Source organism: Mastigoproctus giganteus, chromosome 7, assembly GCF_048544385.1.
Source record: "Mastigoproctus giganteus isolate SK-2022 chromosome 7, ASM4854438v1, whole genome shotgun sequence".
NCBI lineage: Eukaryota > Metazoa > Arthropoda > Arachnida > Uropygi > Thelyphonidae > Mastigoproctus > Mastigoproctus giganteus.
In genome coordinates, this window is record NC_143581.1 from 28,955,680 (window position 1) to 28,975,163 (window position 19,484).

The following is a 19,484-nucleotide window of genomic DNA, read 5'->3' on the forward strand; positions in this document are numbered from 1 at the left end:
AGTAGCTAGTTGCAATAAATTTTAGGAAGAAATAGACAAAATATTAGAGGGGATTGGCAGGTGGGCAATAAAGCATAACAAAAAAAAATACATAAAGTGATTTGTAGGATGTTAGAAATTTTTGAATCAATCATGGAGTTATGCGAGCTTTTGTTTTTTAACTTGGCTTAACAAAGCATTATTGAGAACAAGAGGAAAGTTCCTGAAGCAGCTTCTGTGCTTAATATTTTCCATAAATAGTGACTTAAATTACACACTCAGAAAATAATTTAATACCACACAACGTAGGTAAAATTCCAGAATTGTAATCAGACATTTCCAGCTGCACCCTCACATTGGGTACTTCTCTCTGTTCATTTTCAATATTTACAGAAGTGAAACTGGCCACTGGTTCACGTAAGTATTCTGTGACCAGCTTCCATAGTTGTAATTTGCAAGAGCCATCCATGTTAAAGTAGAGTGAAGCTTGTTGAGTAAGTGACAGTACCAAAGGAAGAAATGTTATCCTTTTTGCATGAATTACAGTTATCAAACAGCAAATAATATCCTAAAATATAGTTACTCTCTTCCCTTCGCAGGCACAATTATACATAATAAACAACACATAGTTTTTGTTTTAAAGTGCAGCTGTATGACTGTTATGGTGAAAAAAATGAAACTCTGCTGTTTTTGTTATTAGGTGCAAGAAATTGAGAAATATTTCACATATCTCATAGTTATTCATTTAATTATATGACTTTGAGGTATGGAATTTTTCCCTGTTCCACATGCAATTTTTGGGAAAGTGGATAGAATTATAAAATTTAAAAGTGACGTGTATACTGTATAGTGGCAAATTTTTCATTATAGTTCCATTCGATTTCATTATAATTATAACAATGTTTGACTGTAGTTAGTTTCAGCAGTTGTTTTGAATTAGACAAGCTATTCACAAATCATGTGGGTCCACTTCAGACTTTGATTCTTGTTGTAGATATATTTCAAATCAACCATACTAAAATGCATATAAAACTGTACGTTGCTAGTCAGGGAATAGTAGCGATTTTAAAATATATTGCATTTTGAACAGTTTGATTTCAAATTAATGAGGATATGCTATAATTCCTAAGGTATAATTGAATAATGACATGTGTATGCAGTTTAAGGTTGAAAAAAATATCAACTTATTCTAATACAGTCGGTCCTCGTATAACACGTGTTTACATTACACGAATTCGATCATACACGATTTATAAATAGGGGAATGTTATCTTATATAGCACGAACCGAATTCGCTTATGCACGATTCGCCTTTGTATTTACAAGAAATGGCAGTCAAATGGGAAATCACCCCAACCGAACGCAACACGATAGGAATGAAGAAGATTCTGAAAATGTATTTATGTTTTATATCAGTGAAGTGGAAACACATTTCACCATAATAACGTAAAAACTAACACAATTCCAGCTATCGGTATAATCGCAAATGCAATTAGATGGAGTTTACTACCAGTTTATAACAGATTCCACTAGCAGAAACGCAACTGGAAATTGTTTTTATTGTTTTATGGTAGTAACCCCCCAGAAATGTGCTTTAGTAAAATGTGAGGTGTTAATAGCGTATCTCGTGTTGGTTATTCAGTTGCTATACGCGCAGCCGACCGGGCTAGCCGAGTGGGTAAAGTACCTGCCCGGCAACCCAAAGGTCGCGGGTTCGATTCCCGCCTCGGGCTTGGATCAAAGTACTGCAAAAAAAAAAAAACCTTGGGAGGTGCAATATGGCCACAGAAGCCGATGCGCCAACAACTACCAAATCAAGCTATACGCGCGCAGCTTTGTTTATGTGTATTAAGGCTGCCTCCTCATTTTGTAATTGTGCTTTATTCCGTAAAAATGAGTAAAATGCTTAAAAGGTGTGAAAAGGAAGCGTCCTGGTGAAGACACTACAGATTCAGAGAGAAAAAGAAAAGCAATATCGATAAACAGAGGTGGACTGGATCAAAAATTCTTACCCGGGAAAATTTATAATGGCCTCATACTACAGTTTATGGCCAAAATCACACCGGGATTTCCCGGGTAAGGCTTATGGCCAGTCCGCCTCTATCGATAGAGAAAAAAAATATGAAATTGTGAAACGCTTTGCGCGAAATGAAAGACCATGTGATATTGCACATGCTACAGACCTAAATGAGGCAACGCCGAGAATTACAAAGAATGCGGTTAAAATAAAAACAACTTTCATAGCGGGAACAACTCAAAGTGTAATTAAAACCCATTAGATTAAGACACAAAAATTGGAAGAGATGGAACGGCTGTCATCTGTTTGGATAGAAAATCAAACAAAAAACAAGTTTGCTTATGATAGAAGCAAAAGCAATATTTTATTACGTAATAAAATACGTAAGCATTTTATTACGACTTACGTATTATAATTTATACTTACGTATTATAAAATACGTAAGTATTTTATTACGACTATTTTATTTAATATAATAAATTTTTACGAATAAAATACGTATTTTATTCGTAAAAAATACTTTTTTATAATATAATAAAAATAAATATTTTTTATTATTTATTGTATAATAAAAATAAAAAAATATTATATTATTTTTTATAACGATTAAAATTACCCGATTATTTATTGTATTTGGTAATGTTTTGGTTCCAAATGTGTGTTCAATCTTGGGTGGTCGGCACCTAACCCCACTTTTTCCATAGGGACTGTTGTTTATATTGCACGATTTTGCATTGCACGAGAGTTTCTAGGAACACAACTATCGTGCTATACGAGGACAGACTGTACCATATATTGAAGAAGTACATATGTTCATCATTGACATGAAGTTTTTTTTCTTATCCCATCCATCCATATTTTTGTTAATCCATGGTTAGAATATGGAGTGTTCTCCCCAGGGCCTATTGAATGGGCACACCACCCAGTGAATTTAACTGACTACCCAGCTAAAATTTAAGTGATTCTCACAGTGCCGTATGGTTTTGCTCACTGATCTTGATAAATATTAATTCAAACATACTATGCAATCAAGGTCAATGTGACAGGAGCATATAATGTTAAATTATGCAATTAATTTTTGCTCTGGATCGCATTGTGCAAATGAACACTAATAAGTAAGCTAAGATGTTGTTTTCACTGTGTCATGTGACTGTATGTGAAGTTTGATATGAGATGCATAAACCTCATATATAAATATAAATTTATTTAATTTGATATTTATTTATTATTACACTGCTGCTTTGCACACACCATAAAGTTTAATATATTTCTTTTTTAAAACCAAAATTGGTTCATGAGTTCTGAAACAATATGTGAAAATGTGAAAATTTAGCTGGTTAATATTGTATTATTTTAAAAATAAATTTTTAAATACAGTAAGCCCTTGATTTAATGGACAAAAAATTTCTGTCCTAAAGGAAAAATTTAGAACTTTTTTTTAATTTGTGAATAGAGCAAGCTAAAAGGTTGGGTCAGTGAGTCAGCATTATCTTATCATGCATCCGGTATTACGTCATCTAGGTGAGCTCGGGGTATTACATTATCTAGATGAGGGAGGGGGTTAATAGAGTGGAGTATTAGCAGTGTGCATCAACATTGGTGAGCAGGAGCAGCAGTGCATAGCACATGCTTCTTGATTAGACCAGGGTTCGAGCCTGTGACCACCAAATACAGAGGATGCGGAAAGGTCAGGGAATGACCACCGCATATCCCCAGAGCAATATGGCCTTGGTTGCTAATGCTCTTAAAAAAAAACCAAATAACAAATAATAACTAACAAGCATCAACATTGTCAGTCTTATGGTGCAGTTCGTCCTATTCTGTTGTTTTTGTGTTTTATGTAATTGTGATTTTACATATTTTATAATAAATATGTAATATTTGTCTATTAATAATAACTAAATAAGGCCTTGTGGGATAAAGAAGTAAATGTGTTAACTGTTAATTTTTGTGCAACTTGAGTGTTGCACAAAAATTAGAACTGATTGAGAAGCTTGAAGGTGGTTTAACCGTTGCATGTGTGTGCAAGATTTATAGAGTCAAAAAGCAAACAGTTTCAGAAATTCGCAAAATTAAAAAAAAACTTAGAGTTTGCATTAAAATACAATGTAGATGGTTGTTCCAAGACTACTTCTACAGTTGGTAGTAGAAAACGTATGAAAGTGGCCAAAGATCAAAACCTAGAGGAAGCAGTGTACAAGTAGTTTGTTCAGCAGTGCTTAAGTGGTGTTGTTGTTAGAGGAGTTGAGTTAAAGTCAGCTGCTGAAAGGCTTGCTAAGCATATGGCCTAAAATTTCAGGGGAGTGATGGATGGCTGTGGCATTTTCAAAAGCACCACGGCATTGTTAATAAAAGAACCTGTGGTGAATCTTTAGGTGCAGATGAAGAAGAGGCTTCCAGAAAATATCTAAATGACCTCATTTAAAATGAGGGCCTCGTTTTATCACAGCTTTATAATGCTGACGAGACTGGGCTTTATCGTGCTGTTCCTGAAAATACTCAAGCTTACAAGCATGAAACAAGCACCCCTGGTCATAAGCTAAATAAGGAGTGAATTGCAGTTTTATTTTGTGCAAATGCTGATAGCTTGCATTGGCTTAAGCCTGTGGTAGTTGGTAAGGCAAAAAAACCTTGTGTTTTAAAGGATTTAATGAACCAGTTACCGATGATATATTCCCACTCAAAAAATGCCTGGTTTACAATGAATATTTTCTGTGACTGGTTCTTTAACCATTTTATTTCTGATGTGCGACGCTATCAGACATGTACTGAAAATTCCTTCTCATGAAATAAAGGCTGTTTTACTGCAGCCTTTAGTTAGCAGGGATGGGAGAATTAAATGTGTTTTTCTGCCTCTTAACACTACTTCACTGATACAGCCAATGGATCAGAGTGTAATCATTGCATGTAAGAGGGTGTGTAAGAAGAAGTTTTTGGAAGAGGTGATAGTTGTTTTGGAAGAAACAGAAGATGCAGAAGAAGATACAACAGGCACCAGGACACTGCAAAATTTGCATGCATAACATCAGATCTGCTATCTTCAACTTAGCAGGTGCATGGAAAGACATGAAGATTACTACCTTTGCCACAAAGATTACTACCTTGGAAGAAGTTGTTATATGACATAGAACCTGAAATGGACTTTTTGAGGGAGTTCAGGCATCTAATTTTAGGGACGCTCTTCTGAGGGCCAACAACAAAAATGCAACTGAGAATGAAAGAGTGTGGAACAGTGGCTCGAAAATGATGAAGTTGAAGAATGATGAAGGCAAAAGGAGAACAGGACAATTATGATGACAAAGATGAAGAAACAGTTGCACCTCATCCTAAATTGTCTGTTATAAGACAACATATGGATGACATCATACATTATATCAAATCATCATCGGACCATGATATGCTTCCTTATTATGAACATTTTAGAGAATTTCCATCTACAGTAATAAGGAAACAGCACCAAGGTGTAAGGCAACTGAAGCTTGATAATTTCTTCAAGACTACTTCATCACCGACCGGGCTAGCCGGGTGGGTAAAGTGCCTGCCTGGCAACCCATAGGTCGCGGGTTCGAATCCCGCCTCGGGCTTGGATCAAAGTACTGCAAAAACCTTGGGAGGTGCATTATGGCCACATAAGCCGATGTGCCAACAACTACCAAAAAAAAAAAAAAAAAAAAAAAAAAAAAACTACTTCATCAGCTGGACCTGTTTCACCAGAACCCAAGATGTGCAAATGTGACCCTAATTCACAAAGGAGGATCAAAGGGCAACACAAGTAATTACAGATCTGTTAGTATAACTTCTGTTCCAGGGAAATTAATGGAGGCACTGGTTAAAGAAGCACTGCAGGATTATCTAGACAAGACTTCAGTTATATCTCGGACACAGCATGGGTTTGTTAAGGGGAAGTCTTGTCTGACCAATTTTGTAGATGATACAAAGGTTAGCAGGTTTGTTAATGACACTAATGACAGTACGCTGCTGCAACAAGATCTAGAAAAGTTGAGCAGATGGGCTGAGAGGTGGCAACCGAAGTTTAACATTGACAAATGTAAAGTACTGCATATGGGAAACATTAACCCCAGAGTAACGTATCAACTGTGTGGCATTACACTGACAGTGGTAGAGAATGAAAAGGACCTGAGGGTAATTGTGCAGGCAAATATGAAGTTTTCTGAGCAGCGCAGACAGTCTGCAAGAGTAGCTCATGGTGTCTTGTCAATGATATACAGGAATTTTTCTAGCAGGGATAAGGAGGTGATTATCCCCTTGTATGAGGCAATGGTCAGGCCACACCTTGAGTACTGTATCCAGGTGGTAGTAGTAGTAGTGGCATGTGATGCAAGAAAGAGAAAGCAAGCATATGAGTTTATGCAGCATCAGCCAAAAAAAATTTACAAAACAATCCCCTCTAAATATTTGTCCAGTTCCTCCTTAAATATATTTAACCTATCGACTTCCACAATGACATATGGAAGTTTGTTCCAGCCATTAACCATCCGCTGGCTAAAGGAAAATTTCCGCACATCTATTCTACATCTGTCCTTCCTCAATTTCAATTTATGCCCCCTTAGGTTCGTAATCTAAACAAGTGGAAGAATCCCATCAGAATTCAGCGTGCTCAATCCATTCAAGGTCAGCTCAATCCATCCTTCTGAAAATCTGGTCTGGAGACTTCATTTTAAGAAGGATGTAGAGCTGCTGGAACGAGTACAGAGAAGAGCAACAAGATTAGTGAATGGAACAAAGGGTTGCTCTTACAAAGAAAGGCTTAAGTTTTGCAAATTATAGTGCCTGGAGACTAGGCACCTGCGAGGTGTATAAAGCCTTGAATGGTTTAAGCATGCTCAATGCTAATGGGATTCTTCCTCTTGCTCAGAATAATCGCCTGAGAGGGCATAAATTCAAATTGAGGAAAGACAGTTGTAGGATAGATATGCAGAAGTCTGCCTTTAGCCAGCATGTGGTTGATTGCTGGAACAAACTTCCATCTGTCATTGTAAACGTTGATAGCTTAAATAGATTCAAGGCAGAACTAGACAAACATTTGCAGCGAGTGGATGGGTGAAATGAGAAGGGTTTTTTTTTTTTTTTTTTGGCTGATGCTATAAGCTCCTTATAAGCTTGCTTGTTGCATCATGTGCCTTTACTAATACTAACCCTCTATCAGCAAGGAATTAATACCTCTCCCTCCATATGACAATTGTTTCTGACTCTGAAAATTGTGATTCTTTCAATTAAGTTAGCATTACTATTGAATATTATGTATCTTTTTTAATGTTTTTTATATGTTTTTTATTCAATGGAGTTTAAGAATTTTAAAGTATTTTTCCCCTTCTAAAATGGATTTAAATAAAAAAAACTAACAATGTTCAGATTGAAACAACTTTGTGTGAGCTTTAAGGGAAAAAATTTTTTAAAAAGTGGTAGAAACACTCCATTACTTACAATGTATAGTTTTTGACGTGTTTAATTAAAATAAAATTTGGTTCCTGTTGTAAATTTGTTTTTATATTTTTAACATATGCTTTAGTTGCGTGTATAAATTACTCAATGTACACTATAATATTTTATTCATACTTATACATTACAATAACATTTTAATACATCCTGTACATTGTAAGTTCATTATTAATATGTGTTTTTAAATACATTCAATTTAACAGACTTTCGGCAATAGTGGACACCCTTTCCCCCAATTAGTCTGTTAAATTGAGGGCCTACTGTATTTTTAGAATTCCTGACTGAATAAATATAATTTTTTGAAAATCATTTTGATTTATTAAATAACATAAAAAGTAGTATAGAAATATTAATCACTTTTTTGCATATTTGAGTTTAATAATGATGCATTTTCATATATCCTCCAGGTCATCACTTTTATCCATTTGGGCCATTTATGCCAGGTTTTGCTCCTCCTATATGGCCAACAGGTTCCCAAATGGAAACACCACCATCTCCAGCAACATCTGTCCGTTCTCTTAATCAGTCTAGCAGATCTCGGAAGAAAAAATTATTGGAAGATACTGATAACAAAAGGAGTCGTTCACATGATAGAGCAAGGTCAACATCATCAGAGCGGCCTCATAAACAAAGGCTTGCAAAGAACAGTACTGAATCATCAGAAGAAAGAAGCCAAGAGGAAGAAGGTGATGAAGAGGAAGAAGAAGAATCAAAAATGGAAGATGAAGATTTGGAGAAACCTGAGGAACACGAAAGACTACATTCTGTTAAAAGTACTCCAAATACTATTCCTGCTTCAAAATCTATTGAAACAGCAGTGAAAAAAACTGAGGATGAAAGGGGAAAGCAAAAAGAAGAATTAGAGGGGGATGAGGAGGAGGAAGAAGAGGAGATAGAATTGGAAGAAATGCAACTAGAAGAAGAGGAGGAAGAAATAGAAGAAAATGTAATTAGTAAATTGGAGAAAAGAGAACAAGAAAATGCAATAAAGAGAAAACAGTTAAATAAAGAAATACATGGTGATGATGATGCCTCCATCTTTGCAGTCTATGATGAAGAGGGTAAGAACTTTTAAAGAATTTTTTTCTTATTGTAAAAAGTTATTTACTGTCAGTAAATGAAGATATAATGCGTAATAAATATACTACATTGATTCTAATATAGACTAACCCTTGAATTTGATACTCCAAAAACAAACAAAAAAAGAGAGAAAGAAAATCTCCCATATTTTTATTAAGCTTTGCACATCATTAATCTCTAAGAAGATTAGGTACAAAATCACTTTCACCAGTTTGTTTGTCATCATCATCCTTTATGTCTGATACATTAGTTCTTATTTGTGTCATTTTCACTGGACTTATATACTATCAGTGTAGGATTGTCCTCATTACTAAATTGAAAAATGCTCTGATGAAGGAGGAAAAGGAGAATATGTTTAAGCATGGTAGATTAGAGGAAAACAGCTTTTCATTTTCACAGAACTGCATCTCACTTGCTTTGGTAGCCTGCCAGATCATTCTGTAAAAAAACACATTCATTCTTATTTAAAGTTTCTAATTTAAAGCAGGTCTATTAATTTCAACTTCTGATTCTAAATATTGTATTTGAAAAAAAAAAAAAAATGGTACAGTACAGTACAGTACAGTATATTTGTATATTTTTTTTGAATTTATTATTTTAATAAACTACAGTAAAATCCCATTTTAATAAAAATTTTGCTCTAATAAAACATTCCTAAGTTCTGGCTGGTTTCTCTTATTAATGATGCTTTGTAAATCTCATTAAAGTAAAATAGTTCTGATGAAAAATTCGGTACAACAAATTATTTTCAATGCCTAAAATGTATTGGTTTACCTATATGAAAATTACGAATTACCCTCATATTGTAAATATGGATGTGGGAGGCTTCATTTGAAACAAAAAACAGTTTTAAAAGTTGCAGCAAAAGAATAGTTTTAATTTTATATCCTCACTTAAGTTTTCTACATTTTTGAATGGTAATGCTCAAATCCACTTTTATATGGCATCTCGCATCATTTTACCCGTCACTCCAAAAAAGCAGAAAGAAAGTTACATGAATATATAAATGAATATATATTCATATATATAAATAATATATATTCATATATATAAATAATATAATTCATATATATATAAATAATATAATTCATATATATATAAATAATATAATTCATATATATATAAATAATATATATTTATATATATAAATGTTACATGAATATATAATCTCTGTGAGATGATATATTCATGTAACTACTTATTTTATTTGGTATGTTTTTTCTAGTGGGAGGGAAAAAAAAGCTAAAATCAAAGATATGTTCACTTATTCGTTAAAAAAAATAATACTCCTAGAAAGAAGCAGTAATCCAATTTAACTTAGTGCAGTTTGAATATACATATTTTTGATTGTACAAAAGTTGAATTTTCATTTTAATTCACACAAAAAATGCTAAATATTAAAAACAAAAAATTGACATATTAATATGTGCAGAGTTACTGCACTTTATTTCTGAATTTCGGGTTATTAAAGCTTTATATGATACAGTATTTCTTATTATGCTTTAAAAAATTGAAAGCATATTGTTATTTATAAGAAAACCCAATAAATGTGCTAAACTGATAACAGTAACCAGAGAAACAAGAATGCAGCTGTTCAGCATTATTTATTGATGCAGAGTAGAAATATGTACATAAAATGATGGAATTGGACAGAAAGGAAATATTAAAGTCAAGTAATATTAAATAAATAATTTAATTTGACTTTCCACAATTTCTTCGAAAAAGTCACAGTAAAAATGAAACTGCCCTAATGTTTATAGAAAACTATACAAACCATTAAAAACAAGTAAAGAAAATATTAAAATCAAGGATTAGAAAAGGGTTAATGCTCTATTGTAAAATGGTCAGATTGACAGGAGTACAGATACAGTACTTTCTTTCACAGAGTAAAGACTTACAACCATATGAACTATATGAAGCAACAGCAATAACTTGCTAGGCAATGTGTCAGAGTTAAAGAACAATTCAGAATGTTGTATAATCACTTCCACTGCAGATGTGTAAACTGTAATAAAGCAGAATAGTTCTAAAAAACACTGAAGCACTGATTACAGTAAATGTTTTTTCTGTATATTAATAAACTTCTGATCAGGATTTCGTAAAAGTGATAACATTAAATGAATGATAATGTTATCCATGATCAAAGTAAGTGGCATGCACTGTATCTTATGTATATTCAATGATTACAATATATTGAATATACAGGTAGTTCTCGACTTAACGAGTTAATTCATTCCTAGCATGCGCTCGTAAAGTGGGAATTAAATCCCATAGACATAATGTTAAAAATAGGGTTACGTTCTCAACAATGAAATTAGTTTGCTGATTAGTTTATGTTTAAACAATGATTGATTTATCCAAAGATATTAAAACGTGGCCTGTAAAATCAAGCAAATTATAATAATAAAGAAATTATTTATGACTCACAAATTTTAAAGAATGTTTATTCTTCATCATCGACTAAATGCATACTCGTTGATCACTTATTATTGGCTCGGCACTCGTTGGTTTGTTGCACAAGGAGTCGTCTTCTTCAGAAATGCTTCAAGAGGCATTTGTTTCCAAGATAATCTTCTCTTTTCTCTATAAATTTCAATAGCATGCATAAGCATTTTTTAACGGAATGCACAAATTGCAACTAACACGATTTACGCGGAGTAACAAGTTTACAAAGCTTAAAAAAAAAAGGAACGAAGAGAAGATTCTGAAAATTTATTTATGTTTTTTATACGATTGAAGATTTCAGTAAAGGGGAAACAGATTTCACCATAATAACGCAAAAAACCACACAATTCCAGCTATCGGTATTTTCGCAAATGCAATAACATTGAGTTTACTACCCATTTATAATTGCTTGCAGTAACAGAAAAGCCCAATAAACTGGAAAGTGCAAATTGTTTTTATTGTTTTATGGTCATGACCTCCAAAAATGTGCTTTAGAAAATTGTCACAAAGGCGTTCAAAATTGGTTTTTAGAACAGAACATATGATAATGATGAAAGTGTAGTGCATTTTATTGATTTGGATTAGTAACTAATACAATTTGCACTATAAAAACGACCTTTTTAGAGAGTTATATAGCAAAAATTTCAACTTCCAAAGTCTTGGAACAAATTACCAAAAAACAATGTGTTATTGGGTTCACATTACGATATTTCACGATATGATGGTGTCTGCCGACCGGGCTAGCCGGGTGGGTAATGTGCCTGCCCGGCAACCCAGAGGTCACAGGTTCGAATCCCACCTCGGGCTTGGATCAAAGTACTGAAAAAACCTTGGGAGGTGCATTATGGCCACAGAAGCTGATGCGCCAACAACTACCAAACAAAAAAAAAAAAAAAAACAATGGTGTCTCTGGATTAATATCGTAAATACACTGTATTGTATAGCTACATGTGTGGTTTGAAATGCGGTATTTATAAATGTTTAGCATTCATTTTTTTTGCAGTTAATGTTCATATTTTTAATTTTGTTGATACTTGATACTTTGAAAAAAAAAATTGTAAACCTGGGGACTTGTAAAGCGAGAACTGCCTGTATATTGTAATCTTTGAACAAATATTTTTACTTTTGTAGTACATATTTTGTAATTTTATTTATTTATAATTGATTTTAAAGTTGTTATTTAAGTAATATATAAAATAAATTAAATCAAATTAATTAAACTAATCCTATATATTAGAGAAATGTATCAGAATTTATTTGAAGAAGAAATGATTCATTTGAAATAACTTCCGGTGATATTTATTAAACAATTATGAAATTGATTCATGCATCCTTGAAAAGCTCATTATTGTAATAAGATTTTACTATATTTTATTTATTCATAAGATTGGCATATATTGAAACAGTTATTATGAATGATTATTTTTCTGACCTCTTGAAGTCTATATGAAGAATAACTTCCTAACAGGTATATGCAAATCCATTGTAGTTCTTGCTCTGCTATTGTGCAGCAAGAACTGTTTTAAGAATACAATATAAGAATATCCTACTTTTTTCTTACAATAATGTGAATACTAACAACTAACTCATTAAAAGTTTTTGAAAACATGATGAAATAGCATGTTTTGTCAACTGTTTTCATTACTATATTTACTACAAAGTATTAAATTAGATTTTCCATGCTTTAGTATATTCTCCTTTATCTATTCAATTAACTTTTTCCATGATTTGTATGAAATTTGTAATTTCGAGAATAGAGAGCTATTAAATGCTCAGTTATTCCTATATTCTATTATCTTATGAGATGCAACAGGGATTACGTTTATTTTTTTGTTATAGGATGGCTCTTTCGACCAACTCTCCTAGTCCAACACGTTAACGATTAATTTGTAACAACGATATAATTATAAGATTAATTAAATGTCTTCCCCACTGTCAGAACAGTAGTGGGACAACCCCATGGTATCAATATTTGATGTCCAACTCAACCCAGGGTTCCAACCACCACCCCCCCTGCCAGTAAGGAAAAAATCAGGTTCAACAACATTAAAACTAAATTTAAAATTTAATTAAAATTAAAATTGATATAAAAAAGTGTAACTGCATATAGAGCAATATTCTCTTTATTCCTTTAGTTGGACTAAGGCTTTTCGAAACTACATGTTCACAGGAAGAAGAACAAACCAAAAAAAGTTAACCAGAAAAATTTCATTTTTGTTTGCATACTTCATGCATGCACATAAATGACCAATCACTTAAAAAGGATAGGTGGAACAGGACCAGGGTATGTCTGCCAGGGGCAAAGGTTGATGACGTTGTAGAGCGGATATCATCTTTTAAGGGCACAAAAGGTGATATAGTTGTACACGTTGGCACTAATGATATTAAGAGTAGGAGACCGGCAGAATTACTTAACAAGTACAGGTCACTGATGAAAAAAAGACGGGAATTAGGGTTGAATTTGAAAGTGTCTGCAATTCTGCCCAGACACGATAGGAGGGAGTATATGATGAGAGCCCTGTCGATCAATTCGGCCCTGGAAAGATTGTGCAGGGCTCAAGGGGTAGAATTTTTTTCAGCCTGGTCTGTACTTGTTAACAGGAGCGACTGCTTCTACAGGAATGGGATACACTTAAATAGAAAGGGTGCAAGAATGTTTGCTGATGCTATCGAGGCAGTGTTAGGTGGGTCGGAAAACTGCTAGATTGGAGGATACAAGGACTAATAGATTAACAGTAGCCACTGGCAGAGGAGAAAGTGATTCTTGCACTGCTTCTATTGGAATGAGCAGCAGCCTGGAAAATAAGATGCAGGATATTTCAGAGACTGCTGGGAATCATGGGGGTACAAGTGAACACATGGGTTGTGTTAGGGTGGCTAAGAGGAAGAGCAGGTGCATGTATACTTGTGTGTACACCAATGCTAGGAGTTTAGTAAATAAATTTGATGAATTTGAGGTATTGCTCAAAACATCAAAGGCAGATATTGTGGGGATTTCAGAGACGTGGTGTCACACAGATATAAGGAATGCAGAACTGGAATTTGGAGAGTACAATGTCTACAGAAAGGATAGGAAGGGAGGAGGGGTTATGCTATTAGTTAAAAAAACACATAAAATCCAAGGAAGTGAAGCCAGTCGACATCGCTGGACAGTGCAGTGTCGAGTCAGTTTGGTGTGACATAAGCATTGGGAGATCAAAATTGAGAGTAGGAGTGTGCTATAGGCCTAATGACTCTGATGAGTATAATAAGAAACTGTACGGAGAAATAGAGTGGGCCAGTAAATCAGAGAGTCTTATAATGGGGGATTTTAATTTCCCAGATATTGACTGGAATTTGGGGGCTGGTCACTCACACACTAGCAAGGCTTTTGTGGATTTATTGGATGATTGTTTTCTACATCAGCATGTGCGGGAGGCAACTAGAGGGAGTAATACTCTAGATTTGATTATCAGTAGTGATTCTTCATGCATTAAGAATCTGCAGATAAATGAACCACTAGGGCAGTGATCACAGTGTTCTGAAGTGGGAGTTACTCAAAGAGGTAACTACCATCAGAGGTAAAGGGAAGGGGTATTGCTTTCGTAAAGGCGACTACGATGGACTGAGACAGTATTTAAATTCTATACAGTGGGATCAACTGATGATGTTACCAACAGCAAATTCAAAATGGGAAGCATTCAAAGAACTTATCTTGGAAGCTACTAGGCTTTACATACCAACTAAGAAATATTGTTCAAGGTTTAGGCCTAAATGGATGTCAGATGAACTAATGAGGCATATGGCAGAGAAGAAAAATGCATGGGATACATACAAATTAACATTTAAAATAATTAAATGCACATGGCATAATACTTTAAGAGTATCTATATAATATCGGTGTTTAGATACACCATAGACACTCTTAAAAAAACTACAAAGTAGTTGTTGTGGGCATCATTTGCTCTTTCTCATATTGTGCTCTGCCTTCACGACGAGTTGCCATGATACTGCACTACCTCAAATAAGTAACGCTTCACTAATAGAGAAGACTATTGTTACTTATTCTCAGTGAGTACCACCACCCAGACATGTTTCAAGGCTATTGGCCTATCATCAGTGGGTGGGCAGGTACCCTAGTATTGCAGACATGACGACCCAGTTGTGAAGTTAATCGCACAATATGAGAGATGCCACCGATATTATATAGATACTAAACTCTTAAAGTATTATGCCATGTGCATTTAATTATTTTAAATATTATCTTATACACCTTTTGGCATCTCTCATATTGTGCGATTAACTTCACAACTGGGTCGTCATGTCTGCAATACTAGGGTACCTGCCCACCCACTGATGATAGGCCAATAGCCTTGAAACATGTCTGGGTGGTGGTACTCACTGAGAATAAGTAACAATAGTCTTCTCTATTAGTGAAGCGTTACTTATTTGAGATAGTGCAGTATCATGGCAACTCGTCGTGAAGGCAGAGCACAATATGAGAAAGAGCAAATGATGCCCACAACAACTACTTTGTAGTTTTTTTAAGAGTGTCTATGGTGTATCTAAACACCGATATTATATACAAATTAACACGTGACACAGAAGCCTATGATAGATACAAGTTGATCTGTAAACAAGTTACAAAGGAGGTTAGGCAGGCGAAGGCAGATTACGAGAGATCCTTGGCAAGGCATGCGAAGAAAAACAGCAAAGAGTTCTTTACTTATGTAAACTCTAGAAGGAAGGGGATGAATCAGATGGGTCAACTGTTGATGACCCTGCTCAGGTAGCTAACAAACTAAATGAATATTTTGCATCGACATTCACACATGAGGAGTTATTCAGCGAGGGGAATGCCAGAGGTGTATTCAACTCTAGCAGTAAGCTAGAGAATCTTGTAATAACGGCGCCTCCGTAGCCAGGTGGGATGGAGCAGCAGTGCGTAGCACACGCTTCTTGATTAGACCGGGGTTCGAGCCCGTCACCACCAAATAAGGAGGATGCGGAAAGGTCATTCAGGGAATGACCACCGCATATCCCGGAGCAATATGGCCTTAGTTGCTAATGCTCCTAAAAACCAAACAACAGCAACAACTTGTAATAACTGAGAGTAAAGTGGAGGAGAAATTGTTGAAGATAAACACAAGAAAGGCACCTGGGGTGGATGGGATCTATCCAGTTATATTAAAGGAGGCAGCAAAGGAAGTAAGCAAACCCTTAGCCATAATTATGAGAGCTTCCTTGGACTCAGGGGAGGTACCCATGGACTGGAGATGTGCAAATGTGACCCCAATTCACAAAGGAGGATCAAAGGCTGACACAAGTAATTATAGACCTGTGAGTTTAACTTCTGTTCCCGGAAAATTAATGGAGGCACTGGTTAAAGAAGCACTGCAGGATCATCTAGACAAGACTTCAGTTATAGCTCAGACACAGCATGGTTTTGTTAAGGGGAAGTCTTGCCTGACCAATTTGATTGGATACTATGATGCAGTCACAAAAGAACTGGATGCAGGGAATAACTTTGATATTATATACTTGGATCTTAGAAAGGCTTTTGATACTGTTGCACATGGAAGACTGCTGCACAAATTGGAGCAGTGTGGCATTGGAGGCAAATTGCTCCTATGGATAAAGGTTGAGGGGGGAGAAGACAGAGAGTGGTAATCAATGGACACTGCTCATCGTGGACTAATGTTATTAGTGGAGTCCCTCAGGGTTCAGTATTGGGTCCTTTATTGTTTTCTGTATTTATAAATGATATTGATGATGGTATATCAAGCTTAATGTCCAAGTTTGCAGACGATACGAAGGTTGGCAGGGTTGTCAAGGACACTACTGACACTATGCTGCTGCAACAGGATTTGGAAAGGTTGAGCAGATGGGCTTCGAGGTGGCAAATGAAGTTTAACATTGACAAATGTAAAGTACTACATATGGGAAACAGCAACCCCAGAGCAACGTATCAACTCTGTGGTACTACACTGATAGTGGTAGAGAATGAAAGGGACCTGGGGTGGTTGTGCAGGCAGATATGAAGTTCTCTGAGCAGTGCAGACGGGCTGCAAGAGTAGCTCATGGTGTATTGTCAATGATATATAGGAATTTTTCTAGCAGGCATAAGGAGGTGATTATTCCCTTGTATAAGGCAATGGTCAGGCCACACCTAGAGTAATGCATACAGGCCTGGAGGCCTCATTTCAAGAAGGATGTAGAGCTGCTGGAACGAGTACAGAGAAGGGCAACAAGATTAGTGAATGGAACAAAGGGGTGCTCTTACGAAGAAAGGCTTAAGTTTTGCGAATTACAGTGTCTGGAGACTAGGCACCAGCGAGGTGATCTGATAGAGGTGTACAAAGCCTTGAATGGTTTGAGCATGCTCAATGCTGATGGGATTCTTCCTCTTGCTCAGAATAATCACCTGAGAGGGCATAAATTCAAATTGAGGAAAGACAGATGTAGGATAGATGTGCGGAAATTTGCCTTTAGCCAGCGGGTGGTTGGTAGGTGGAACAAACTTCCATCCCTTGTCGTGGAAGTTGATAGCCTAAATAAGTTTAAGGCTCAGCTGGACAGGTATTTCGAATGAACAGAGGGGTGAAGTGGAAGTGGTTATTTTTTATTTATTTTTTTTACTTTATTATTTTTTTTTTTGGCTGATGCTGCATAAGCTTGCTTTCTTGCATCAAATGCCTGTACTAATGCTAATGCTAATTAGATAGTAGGAATGGTCTACGAATATTAATTGAATTTTTACATAACTTCATCTCGAGGGTTCCCCAATAAATAATTTATAGTAATTGTGTTGGATATTTATTATTTTTGCTTCATTAAAACCGAATACATGTTGTTCATTTATTGCATGAAACGACAGTTCTGATGCATTTGATCGACCTGCCCGAACTGAAGCTTCGTGTTGTTTTGCTCGACTCTGAACCACCCCATTGTAGAACCTACATAAACCGCATCACAGTTTTTACATGTGATGCTGTATACAAGATCGTGTTGTAATTGAAAGATGGTATTTAAAGGTCGATTTCTAAAAAAATGTATATAATTTATTCATAGGTTTGGCTTTGATTTTCTTGTCAGCACCTTTACATATTTGATTAAGTTTGTTATACCATTGTGTGACATGAGGTATGGTAATAAAATGTTTTTTGTTCGTGTCAGATTTACATACGTTATGTGTTTCTTGGTTTTTACTTATTTTTTTTCATGCTAAAGTTAAAACTTTGTTTATAACAGTTAAAGGGTAACCCCTGTTTTTAAATCTCTTTGTTAACTCATTTATTTCTGTCATTAATAAAATCTGGGAGGAAGAATATTTAAACGCGTTAATAAATTGATTCAACATGACTGATTTTTTATATGAATAGGGGTGGTAACCATGGAAATGTAAAAGCATTCCTTTATTAGTGGGTTTTCTATATATACTGAAATTTAATTTATGATCTGATCTGTGTATGGTAAAATTTAAGAAATGAATGGACTGTGTTTCTGCATCTATTTCCAATGTATACTGTATATAATCTATGTATGGTAAAATCTTAAATTTTACCTTACATAGATTAAATAGTCTAAACTTGCTCGCAGCTTGAGGCTTTAGCCCTAAACGCATCTTAGTCTAATATGTGATTTATAAAAATAAATAAATAAAATAAAAAAATGAGCAAAAAGCAATGACTTTTATGCTCGAATTAAAAGCATTTTGTTTCTGCACAGTCATTGCTATTCATTCCTCCAATCAGCACCTGGAAGCAAACAGTATCCAGTGCTTCAGTTACAATATACGGTATATGAATAGCCTGATGTGATATGTGAAAAAAAAAAATAATTCTATTTGATTTCAGTGAAATTTAGAAGGCTTGGGAAATTATTCTAAAAGAGCCAAATTTAGGATGGTCGACACTTGATCTAAATGCAAAATTTTATTCAAGCCCTCCACTGGGAGTCGAGTTATTACATGTGGATGGACAAACAAAAGAAATAATAATTGTTGGATTTCTATTGGTCCAATTTGAATGAAATTTAGGATGGCTTGACAAATTTTTCAAGCCAAATATAAAATTTTAAGAAATTTTCGGACAAGTGCAAAGTGTGTTAGTTGTCTGACAGCACCAGGGGTTTCCGCCATCTCCGCATTGTGTACTCTGTTTGTGTAGCACAGAACTCTATTCTATTATTCTAGCAGGGATAAGGAGGTGATTATCCTCTTGTATAAGGCAATGGTCAGGCCACACCTTGAGTGCTGTATACAGGTCTGGAGGCCTCATTTTAAGAAGTATGTAGAGCTGTTAGAACAAGTACAGAGAAGGACAACAAGATTAGTGAATGGAACAAAGGGTTGCTCTTATGAAGAAAGGCTTAAGTTTTGCAAATTACAGTTTCTGGAGACTAGGCACCTGCGAGGTGATCTGATTGAGATGTATAAAGCCTTGAATGGTTAAAGCATGCTCAGTGCTGATGGAATGCTTCCTCTTGCTCAGAATAATTACCTGAGAGGGCATAAATTCAAATT

General features: G+C 35.1%; 1 protein-coding gene across 4 annotated transcripts in view; it reads left to right on the top strand.

Annotated features, from left to right (window-relative positions):
* LUBEL (Linear Ubiquitin E3 ligase) overlaps window positions 1–19,484 on the top strand; it is a 215,769-nt gene that overhangs the window by 84,078 nt on the left and 112,207 nt on the right. For all 4 annotated transcript variants that reach the window (XM_090377589.1, XM_090377590.1, XM_090377588.1 and 1 more), the window contains one exon: window positions 7,864–8,517. In XM_090377589.1, the coding sequence (XP_090233715.1) occupies window positions 7,864–8,517 (654 nt within the window). The remainder of the gene's footprint in view (window positions 1–7,863; window positions 8,518–19,484) is intronic.